Genomic DNA, 12,055 nt, shown 5'->3' with positions numbered 1-12,055 from the left:
TTTTGGAATGCAAGCCAACCAAAATAAGGAGGCCAACCATGTATCCAACATAATTCACGTCTCTCTCTCTTCGCCCTCCTCCCTCTCTCTCTCTCTACCATACTCTTATGGTGTTTAAGTATTTGTGTGTTCATTTTCCTTTTAAAGCCTTTTTCCTTCGCCCACCTAGGATTGTTTTGGAGTTTCATGAACAAACTACGACCCTCCAGTGTACCAGTGACTTAGATTGAAATGGCCTGGTCATGCATCTCAGAGGGCCTGTAAATTGGGCCCTGGCATTGGCTGGCATCACATTGCTGCAGTGCCACCGGGTTGATGAGATGTTCCTACTGGGATTCATGGTGCTGCTGTTGACTGACAGGAGAGGGGGCACCAACCATGGGAAGGGAACCAAAGGGGCTTTAGCTCGCTAAACATCTCAAAGAAACCAAAGCTCAATTCTGGATGTCAGTTTTTTTTTAACACAATTTTGGATAATGCACGAAACACTAAATGAATAGCTCTCCGGCAGGGTGGTTTGAAAACACAATTACCACTGTGAAGCAGTTTGACCAAGTATTAGAACATGGAGATACAGTTTACATGGTACCTCTGAAAATGTTGTATGGTGTTTGTATGCTGAAAATTCCTATAGATTTGATCCTCCTCATCATCATCACCCCCACCATTATCACCATCATTCTCTACCTCCTTTTTGTCCTTTTTGTCCTAGGGGATGCCATAGCCAAGCTGACAGATGTTGGGATGCCGGTGGCCCCCCTTGTGGATGGACGCAAGACGGTGTTCAGTAAAAGGACAGGCATGGTGAAGGCTGCCCGCATGCTCCTCTCCTCCGTCACCAAAGTCCTGGTCCTCGCAGACCGCATCGTCATCAAACAGATCATCACCTCACGCAACAAAGTAGGTACCGATTCCGACCACACAGTGGGATGCATGCACACCATAAACACAATATACATTTCGATATAGGGCCATAGATACACACAGAACAAAGTAGAGACACACATGCAAGCAGCTGTGCACACACACACACACCAGTGGCAGTCTGCCATTTTAAGATGAGGCAGGACAATTATTATGATTTTGTTTATGAGCATAGCTCATAGTCATCCAATATGCTGTAATGGAAATTGTCATTCATATTCCATTCACCCAGCTTAATGTAAGATCAATAGGTTTAGGCTACTACATGAGTCACGTGCTCCCTATATCCATCACGAGGTTGCTACAATCTAGCCCATGAATTAAATTTTACAACGTAGGTGCACAGGTCGAGAAATATGAGTAATCAAGGTGACAGACATTGTACATGGAGGTATTGAATGTGTCAATCTTGCCTGCATCTAGCTGATCGACGGTGTAATCATTAGTCGACAGTTGCAAACCAAACTTTCTATTGGACAAAGGTATGTTTACCCCCCGTTAAAAGTGTTTCAACAGAATCGGTCGAATAAATACATCCCTGATCACGCGCAAACACTGTTCACTTTCATACCAGCCACATACAAACAGCATGAACCCTTTGATTGTTGGATAATTCGCATCTACGCGCTCTCACCTTTTCCATTCACTTGTGGACTTAAATGCACAACACATCAGCTGTCTGTGACCAGGCAAAAAAAACTTTCTAAGCCAAACCTTCATATCATAACCGCAACACACAGCTTACATCATTGTCACCATATTAGCTAACATCAAGTCAACATAGCTACTAGAACTAAAACATTAGTAACCCTGCTACAATCATGCAGTAAATTGTACAGTTAGCAAGCAGTTTAGCAGTTACACCCATGGGCCCCGGGGCCAAAAAATGTATATAACCAAAAGCTTACCAGAGTTCCAGTATTGGATAGCCATAGCCAGCTAGGTAACATAGCTTCCATCCCTGTTTGAGCCGGGTAAACAGGCTAAACTCGATAGCTGCATTTGCTAGCTAAGTGAGAGAAAAAAAAGGAAATATATAGCTTTCTCCTTGTTTCTTTCTCTCTCTTTGAGTCAACTACTCACCACGTGTTATGTACTGCAGTGCTAGCTAACTGTAGCTTGTGCTTTGATTGGGTGGACAGCATTTCAGTCCACGCTGCAAGAGCTCTGATAGGTTGGAGGACGTCATCCAGAAGTTGTCATAATTACTGTGTAAGTCTATGGAAAGGGGTGAGAACCACGTTTAGGTTTTATATTGAAATCAATGTACCCAGTGGAGGGCGGAAACTAGCTGTCCTCCGGCTACGCCATGGTGCTACCCTACAGAGTGCTGTTGAGGCTACTGTAGACCTCCATTGCAAAATGGTGTGTTTTAATCAAGTATTTGTTGACGTGAATATATTTAGTATAGTGTCTATAAATATACTTTTTTTGTTTCACTATTTTTATGAAATTCACTGAGGAGGATTGTCCTTCCCTTCCTCCTCTAAGGAGCCTTCACTGACATAATACACACACAAAGACACAAATGCCCAGCACTGGCCACTCCATCTAGTCTTTCAGATCTTATCAGAGCTCCATGATCTAGTGCAGGAGAACTCCATCCTCTGCTGCTCTGGGGATAATGGAAGAAGCACATTTACCGTTTCTCTACCTGGTGCTTTCAGGAAGAGGATGTACTCACACACAGGGTCCTGGGGGGGTAAGGGCCTAATCCCGTCTAGTCTAGTAAGGCCTGTTTGGACAGACGGGCGACGGGGCTGCTCCCATTACTGGCAAACACAATTTAATTTTGAACCCTGTCTCTGTCTGATAACAGCATAGCTCTTCTGCCTGGCCGGCAGGATGTCACTACTGTTTACCCTTCGAGAGACAGACCAAGCCTCTGACGCACACATGTGCACGCACACACACACACACCATCACACTCACAACATCTCTCTCTCTCTCTCTCACACACACACACATACACACTACTCCAGATGGATGGATCACAGCATTATATAATGGATGATATTTTTGGGGGGTCTGAGGTGTGACAGGTTTGATGCATTATGCATCAGCTGACTTTGTTGGGTGATGCATGTCAGGTCAAACCATGTATCTTTGTTGGGTGATGCATGTCAGGTCAAACCATGTATCTTTGTTGGATTATGCATGCCAGGTCAAACCATGTATATTTGTTGGGTGATATATCTATCCTACCCTGCCTGTCTAAGGTCTTTGAAAGCCAAGTTAACAAACAGATCACCGACCATTTCGAATCCCACCGTTATTTATTTTTATTTATTTCACCTTTATTTAACCAGGTAGGCTAGTTGAGAACAAGTTCTCATTTGCAACTGCGACCTGGCCAAGATAAAGCATAGCAGTGTGAGCATACAACAAAGAGTTACACATGGAGTAAACAATTAACAAGTCAATAACACAGTAGAAAACGAAGGGGGGGTCTATATACAATGTGTGCAAAAGGCATGAGGAGGTAGGCAAATAATTACAATTTTGCAGATTAACACTGGAGTGATAAAAGATCAGATGGTCATGTACAGGTAGAGATATTGGTGTGCAGAAGAGCAGAAAAGTAAATAAATAGAAACAGTACGGGGATGAGGTAGGTGAAAAGGGTGGGCTATTTACCAATAGACTATGTACAGCTGCAGCGATCGGTTAGCTGCTCAGATAGCTGATGTTTGACCGTACCTTCTCCGCTATGCAATCTGGTTTCCAAGCTGGTCATGGGTGCACCTCAGCCACGCTCAAGCTGGTCATGGGTGCACCTCAGCCACGCTCAAGGTCCTAAACGATATCATAACCACCATCGATAAGAGACAATACTGTGCAGCTGTATTCATCGACCTGGCCAAGGCTTTTGACTCTGTCCATCACCACATTCTTATTGGCTGACTCAACAGCCTTGGTTTCTCAAATGACTGCCTCGCCTGGTTCACCAACTACTTCTCAGATAGAGTTCAGTGTGTCAAATCGGAGGGCCTGTTGTCCAGACCTCTGGCAGTCTCTATGGGGGTGCCACAGGGTTCAATTCTCGGGCCGACTCTCTTCTCTGTATACATCAATGATGTCGCTCTTGCTGCTGGTGATTCACAGTTCCACCTCTACGCAGACGACACCATTCTGTATACTTCTGGCCCTTCTTTGGACACTGTCCTAACCTCCAGACGAGCTTCAATGCCATACAACTCTCCTTCCGTGGCCTCCAATTGCTTTTAAATGCAAGTAAAACTAAATGAATGCTCTTCAACCGATCGCTGCCCACACCTGCCCGCCCGTCCAACATCGCTACCCTGGACGGTTCTGACTTAGAATATGTGGACAACTACAAATACCTAGGTGTCTGGTTAGACTGTAAACTCTCCTTCCAGACTCACATTAAGCATCTCCATATCCAAAATTAAATCTAGAATCGGCTTCCTATTTCTCAACAAAGCATCCTTCACTCATGCTGCCAAACATACCCTCGTAAAACTGACTATCCTACGGATCCCTGACTTCGGCCATGTAATTTACAAAATAGCCTCCAACACTACTCAGCAAATTGGATGTAGGTGAAATAAATAAAATAAAAAGGTCAAACCATGCATCTTTGTTGGGTGATTCATGTCTCAGGTCAGAGCAAGTTATATCTAAATGCAATACAGAGATTCCTGGTAGCATATTATCAAGGTATATACAGTGGCTTGCGTAAGTATTCACCCCCTTGGCATTTTTCATATTTTGTTGCCTTACAACCTGGAATTAAAATAGATTTGTTGGGTTTGTACCATTTTTGATTTACACAACATGCCTACTACTTTGAAGATGCAAGAAATAAGAAAAAAACGGACAACTTGAGCTTGCGTAACTATTCCACCCCCCCAAAGTCAATACTTTGTAAGGACACCTTTTGCAGCAATTACAGCTGCAAGTCTCTTGGGGTATGTCTCTAAGCTTGGCACATCTAGCTACTGGGATTTTTGCCCATTCTTCAAGACAAAACTGCTCCAGCTCCTTCAAGTTGGATGGGTTTTAAGTCATACCACAGATTTTCAATTGGATTGAGGTCTGGGCTTTGCCTTCCTAGATGGATTTCCCCTTAAACCACTCGAGTGTTGCTTTAGCAGTATGTTTAGGGTCATTGTCCTGCTGGAAGGTGAACCTCTGTCCCAGTCTCAAATCTCTGGAAGGTTGAAACAGGTTTCCCTCAAGAATTTCCCTGTATTTAGCGCCATTCATCATTCCTTCAATTCTGACCAGTTTCCCAGTCCCTACCAATGAAAAACATCCCCACAGCATGATGCTGCCACCACCATGCTTCACTGTGGGGGTGATGGGAGGTGTTGGGTTTGTGCCAGACATTGCGTTTTCCTTGATGGCCAAAAAGCTCAATTTTAATCTCATCTCAGCAGAGTACCTTCTTCCATATGTTGGTGGAGTCTCCCACATGCCTTTTGGGGAACACAAAACGTGTTTGCTTATTTTTTTCTTTAAACAATGGCTTTTTTCTGGCCACTCTTCCATAAAGCCCAGCTCTGTGGCGTGTATGGCTTAAATTGGTTCTATGGACAGATACTCCAATCTCCTCTGTGGAGTTTTGCAGCTCCAGGGTTATCTTTGGTCTCTTTGTTGCCTCTGATTAATCCCGTCCTTGCCTAGTCCGTGAATTTTGGTGGGCGGCCCTCTCTTGGCAAATTTGTTGTGGTGCCATATTCTTTGCATTTTTTAATAATGGATTTAACGGTGCTATGTGGGATGTTCAAAGTTTTTTATAACCCAACCCTGAGCTGTACTTCTCCACAACTTTGTCCCTGACCTGTTTGGAGAGCTCCTTGGTCTTCATGGTGCCGCTTGCTTGGTGGGGGCCCTTGCGTAGTGGTGTTGCAGACTCTGCGGCCTTTCAGAACAGGTGTATATATACTGAAATCATGTGACAGATCATGTGACATTTAGATTGCACACAGGTGGACTTTATTTAACTAATTGTGACTTCTGAAGGTAATTAGTTGCACCAGATCTTATTTATGGGCCTCATAGTGAAAGGGGTGAATACATATGCACGCAACACTTTTTAGAATTTTTTGAAACAGGTTATTTTTTAAATTTCACTTCACCAATTTGGACTATTTTGTGTATGTCCATTACATGAAATCCAAATAAAAATCTATTTAAATTACAGGTTGTAATGCAACAAAATAGGAAAAACGCTAAGGGGGATTAATTATTTTGCAAGGCACTGTATTTCGCTAAGACTGTATACCGTATACTGGGTTATTTGGAAATAGCCACAGGATGTCCAGCGACAGCTCCGAAACCTGAAGGATCTGGAGAAGGTCTGTATGGAGGAGTGGGCCAAAATCCCTGCTGCAGTGTGTGCAAACCTGGTCAAGAACTACAGGAAACATATGATCTCTGTAATTGCAAACAAAGGTTTCTGTACCAAATATTAAGTTCTGCTTTTCTGATGTATCAAATACTTATGTTATGCAATAAAATGCAAATGAATTACTTAAAAATCATACAATGTGATTTTCTGGATTTTTGTTTTAGATTCCGTCTCTCACAGTTGAAGTGTACGTATGATAAAAATGACAGACCTCTACATGCTTTGTAAGTAGGAAAACCTGCAAAATTGGCAGTGTATCAAATACTTGTTCTCCACACTGTATAAACGCAACGTAACATATTGGTCCCATGTTTCATGAGCTGAAATAAAAGATGCCAGAAATGTTCTGTACGCACAAGAAGCTTATTTCTCTCAAATTCTGGGCACACACTTTTTTTTCCTATCCTGTTAGTGAGCATTTCTCCTTTGCCAAGATAATCCATCCACCTGACAGGTGTGGCATATCAAGAAGCTGATTAAACACCACGATAATTCACAGGTGCACCCTGCCCTGAGGACAATAAAAGGCCACTCTAACATGTGCAGTTTTATCACCCAACACAATGCCACAGAACTCTCAAGTTTTGAGGTAGTGTGCAATTGGCATGCTGACTGCAGTAATGTCCACCAGAGCTGTTGCCATAGAATGTTCATTTCTCTAGCCGCCTCCAACATCATTTTAGAGAATTTGGCAGTATGTGCAACCGGCCTCACAACCGCAGACCACATGTAACCACGCCAGCCCAGGAACTCCACACCCAACTTCTTCACCTGTGGGATGGTCTGAGACCAGCTACCCGGACAGCTGAAGAAACTGAGATGTATTTCTATCTGTAATAATGCACTTTTGTGGGGAAAAACCCTTTCTGATTGGCTGGGGCTGGCTCCCCAGTGGGTGGGCCTGGCTGCACCCCACCCAGTCGTAAAATCCATAGATTAGGGGCTAATGAATTTATTTAAATTGACTGATTTCCTTATATGAACTGTAACTCAGTCAAATCGTTGACATTTTCGCTTTTATATTTTTGTTACCTGTAGTTCCCCATAACAGTTTATCCAGTCACGTGTCTGTTAGTAAATAGCACAAAGTGAGAAAGCGGGAGCAGGTAAGTCCGGCTGTGTATTGACAGGGGTAGCGTTTTATGTTGAAAGTGTTTTTTTTCTTCAACAGAGTCATAGAGGGTCTCTCCCCGTTCGCCATCCTCCTATTGTAGTGGGCCACCGAAAACATCTCTTGGGAAATTCCCCTCCTTATCCTGATGTGGCCCAGCCTGCACTAACTTATCTTGTAAAGATCCATTCATATATTTTGGTCACTCTCTGGGATCTTTCTATGTTTTTTGTCTGGGCATCGGATTTAGCAACAGCACCACTACTGTCATCAGGGAGTGGGAGCGACAAGTCTGGGTCCAAGATAGTAGGGTCTTCGCTGGCATTGTTTGGAGGTATGGCTAGGCCTGGTGCGACCCACCTGTTCTTGTCCAGCCAGAGAGCTGTCCTCATCAGTGGAAGTGCATGGCTGGACTCCTCCGGTTTGCCCTCTTCGCTGCTAGAATCAGCGAACGGGGGCTCGTTGTATGAATGGCCTGTCCTCGTAGGCGTGTCATTCTCCACACCGGCTGATGGACATTGCTGCACACTTATACATTTCACCAGCGAATTTCTTTGGTTTATAGATTGTGCCTCTTTTCTCATTGTTTAAAAAAAAAAAATCACTTCCTGATAGTTTGTCTCTTAGATATGGTAGCAAATTGTTTCAAATCTCTAGATTTCTTTCAGCTAAAATTATATCCACAAGTAGTAGCTAGCTAACGTTAACATGCTAGGTTAGGCTGTTGCCTTAAATCACTAATCGTCTTCGTCACACACAATTATTCATTTTTATTCATATTTCTCAATTGGATAAAACCATAACACACATCACCATAGCTACCAAAAATAGTGGGAGTGAACTTCAAGAGAAGCAGGAATGGGGTGGGGGCGGGAACTGCAGCAACGCTATGATCTGGTGGCTTGGGTCCCGCGGGCGGTGTAGTAACCGATCACGGGCACCGGAGTGCGGCAGCCAATTGTCAAAATGCCTCCTCATTCGAGTGCTGCCATAGGCGACGGCCTAATCTTGCCTATTGGGGGACCGGAAAACTATAGTTTTCCTTCACAGAAAATTCGTGCAATACCCAAATAGCTTAATTTTCATGAACAGAATTGGAACTCTATTAGTTTTTTGTTGTTGTTGCAAAAACAGTGCATGTCCATCATATTTCTATTTATCATGGAAATTATGTAGCTAGCTACATTTCCTAATGTTTTGTTTAAAGTTAATCTGGAATTTTACCGGAGATAAGTCGGCTGGCTAGTGGCTACACATTGAGAAAAACCTACACATCAGCCAGAGCGCTGTCTGCTGATAGAATGCCTGTTCGTGAATTGTGCAACTGAAGCACAAAGTTAGTATGATGCCAAGCAGAAATTACAATAAGCATTTTAGATATGCGTTTACAAAACGCAGCATGAGATTTATTACGTGTATTATGTTTTTCCTGCATTAAATTAATTATGCTTTAACGCGACCCCTGAGTAAGTTACTGAACTAATAAGGTGACGGGGCATAGTATTATGTACTTTGTACCGTTTTTAAGAACTCAACGCCCTTTGGATGAGTTATATGTACAGCTGCCACTGCTATTTTTTGATTTCCTTGCATTTTTCTCCTCTCCGTTCTCTGTCTGCTCCTCCCCCATCTTCTCCGAGCAGAGCAGGCAGGCCCGTTGCCCTAGTGACTCCAGACCCACAGCGTGTGCACATGCCGCTTCAGAGCAGACAAGCATGCGTCTCAACTTTGTTAATTTGCACAATGTCTGTCGTTCACACTCGATTGTAAATGTTAAGACTCACCAAAAATGACAGTTGCTCCTACCTTCGTGTTATGTAAAAAAAAAAAAAAATGGAAAAACATGTTCTCAGTTGAAGCTGATGTTTGTCATCGAGTAAGATCTCAAAATTACAACGGAAATAGAACCACTAAATCACCTAGTCATTTCAGATAAAAAAAAATAGATCAACAAAATAGACTGGCCAATCGATGACACGAATCATGGATGCTATACTGGGCAATCAGTTTGCTTTGTTTGCATATTTAGCTAGCAGCCTCCATAGAAATTCGCTATTACTTGTGCTAATTTTGTTAGCATTCTTGTAACAGATGCCCAATGTGTTTTTGTTGTTGTTTTTTGGCGTCCCCGTGTGTACTAAGCTGGTAATACCACAAATCCCGGAATGAGAGGCCAATATGACAATATAAAAATCATATGTCATTATGTAACACACACAACATTTACTCCGTCCCTTTTCCCTTTTGCAGAGAAATCACAGGTCACCCCTTACCCCACATTGTGTGTTCCAGTGTGAACAGTAAAGGGGATTGGGGTAAATCACTGTGATTTGATTGGTATCTCAAGTGCCACCCAGCCTTAGGCCCATCCTCCTTCCCTTCCCTCGCTCCATCTCTCACCCCGTTCACCAGACGAATGGGACACAATTCCACTTGCTGTCACAATGACCTTTTCATGTTTCTACAGACAGGTCCTCTATGTTGTTGAAGTCAGTCAGTCATGACAAGCTGGTCTACTGAACACTTTGGCTTGAAAGTGAATGTGATGGCCATCACTTGTATGACGAGGCCCACGTTGAGTCTGTGTAATAATTTGCTTTGCTGCCTCGTTCTGTATCTAGAACCCCATTGACACACATCAATGTAGTATCTCTCACAACACCTTTAGTTCATCTCTCAAGACCTGGTTCGGACAGAAAGCTGTTGACATGTTTGAATTCTGTGTATAATATTTGATGTTTAAGTGAGAGTGGTTATGTGTAATGTGTGGTAGTTACTGTAATAGTGTTCCTGATTTTCCCATCTAGTTACTGTAATAGTGTTCCTGATCTTCCCATCTAGTTACTGTAATAGTGTTCCTGATCTTCCCAGCTAGTTACTGTAATAGTATTCCTGATCTTCCCAGCTAGTTACTGTAATAGTGTTCCTGATCTTCCCAGCTAGTTACTGTAATAGTGTTCCTGATCTTCCCAGCTAGTTACTGTAATATTGTTCCTGATCTTCCCAGCTGTAGTTACTGTAATAGTGTTCCTGAGCTTCCCAGCTGTAGTTACTGTAATAGTGTTCCTGAGCTTCCCAGCTGTAGTTACTGTAATAGTGTTCCTGAGCTTCCCAGCTGTAGTTACTGTAATAGTGTTCCTGAGCTTCCCAGCTGTAGTTACTGTAATAGTGTTCCTGAGATTCCCTGCTGTAGTTACTGTAATAGTGTCCCTGAGATTCCCTGCTGTAGTTACTGTAATAGTGTTTGTCCCTGAGATTCCCTGCTGTAGTTACTGTAATAGTGTTTGTCCCTGAGATTCCCTGCTGTAGTTACTGTAATAGTGTTTGTTCCTGAGCTTCCCAGCTTGTTACTGTAATAGTGTTTGTTCCTGAGCTTCCCAGCTTGTTACTGTAATAGTGTTTGTTCCTGAGCTTCCCAGCTTGTTACTGTAATAGTGTTTGTTCCTGATCTTCCCAGCTGTAGTTACTGTAATAGTGTTTGTTCCTGATTTTCCCAGCTGTAGTTACTGTAATAGTGTTCCTGATCTTCCCAGCTGTAGTTACTGTAATAGTGTTCCTGAGCTTCCCAGCTGTAGTTACTGTAATAGTGTTCCTGAGCTTCCCAGCTGTAGTTACTGTAATAGTGTTCCTGATTTTCCCAGGTGCTAGTAACCCTGGAGCAGCTGGAGAGAGTGAGCACCTTCCAGGAGTTTGTCCAGATCTTCAGCCAGTTTGGGAACCAGATGGTGGAGTTTGCCCACCTGACCGGGGACAGACAGAATGTGAGTACCGTCCCTCTCTGAAAGGGTATTGGTCAAGCCACTCTTCTTTCCCCTCCAGCTCTCACATTGTTAGAGAGAGCACTAGAACAGTCTGCTGCACCCAGCCTCACCCTACTAGAATCTGAAGTCAAATTGTTTGCTGATGATCTGGTGCTTCTGTCCACAACCATAGAGTGCCTACAGCAGCACCTAGATCTTCTGCACAGATTCTGTCAGACCTGGGCCCTGACAGTAAATCTCAGTCAGACAAAAAATAATGCTGTTCCAAAAAAAGGTCCAGTTGTTAAGGACCACAAATACAAATTCCAGGGGCCTTCTATGCCATCAAAATTAACATAACATTTGACATGCCAATTAGGATCTGGCTAAAAATACTTGAATCAGTTATAGAACCCATTGCCCTTTATGGTTGTGAGGTCTGGTGTCCGCTCACCAACCAATAATTCACAAAATGGGACAAACACCAAATTGAGACTGCATGCAGAATTCTGCAAAATATCCTCTGTGTACAACGTAAAACACCAAATAATGCATGCAGAGCAGAATTATGCCCGATACCCGCTAATGACCACTTAAAAGGAAGCAATTCTCAAACCTTCCATAAAAAAGCCATCACCTACAGAGAGATGAACCTGGAGAAGAGTCCCCTAAGCAAGCTGGTCCTACGGCTCTGTTCACAAACACAAACAGACCCCACAGAGCCCCAGGACAGCAACACAATTAGACCCAACCAAATCATGAGAAAACAAAAAGATCATTACTTGACACATTGGAAAGAATTAACAAAAAAACTGAGCAAACTAGAATGCTATTTGGCCCTAAACAGAGAGTACACAGTGGCAGAACACCTGACCACTGTGACTGACCCAAAATGAAAGAAAG

The 12,055-nt window shown here is 43.2% G+C and overlaps 1 protein-coding gene across 1 annotated transcript in view; it reads left to right on the top strand.

Annotated features, from left to right (window-relative positions):
- LOC109907188 (alpha-catulin) overlaps nt 1–12,055 on the top strand; it is a 108,833-nt gene that overhangs the window by 62,878 nt on the left and 33,900 nt on the right. Inside the window, exons 3-4 of the mRNA XM_020505007.2 lie at nt 713–900; nt 11,054–11,173. Of these exons, the coding sequence (XP_020360596.1) occupies nt 713–900; nt 11,054–11,173 (308 nt within the window). The remainder of the gene's footprint in view (nt 1–712; nt 901–11,053; nt 11,174–12,055) is intronic.

The sequence above is a fragment of the Oncorhynchus kisutch genome, linkage group LG17 (assembly GCF_002021735.2).
Source record: "Oncorhynchus kisutch isolate 150728-3 linkage group LG17, Okis_V2, whole genome shotgun sequence".
NCBI classification, from domain to species: Eukaryota; Metazoa; Chordata; class Actinopteri; order Salmoniformes; family Salmonidae; genus Oncorhynchus; species Oncorhynchus kisutch.
The sequence above is the reverse complement of the archived record's forward strand: the minus strand, read 5'-3'. Positions and strand labels throughout refer to the sequence as shown.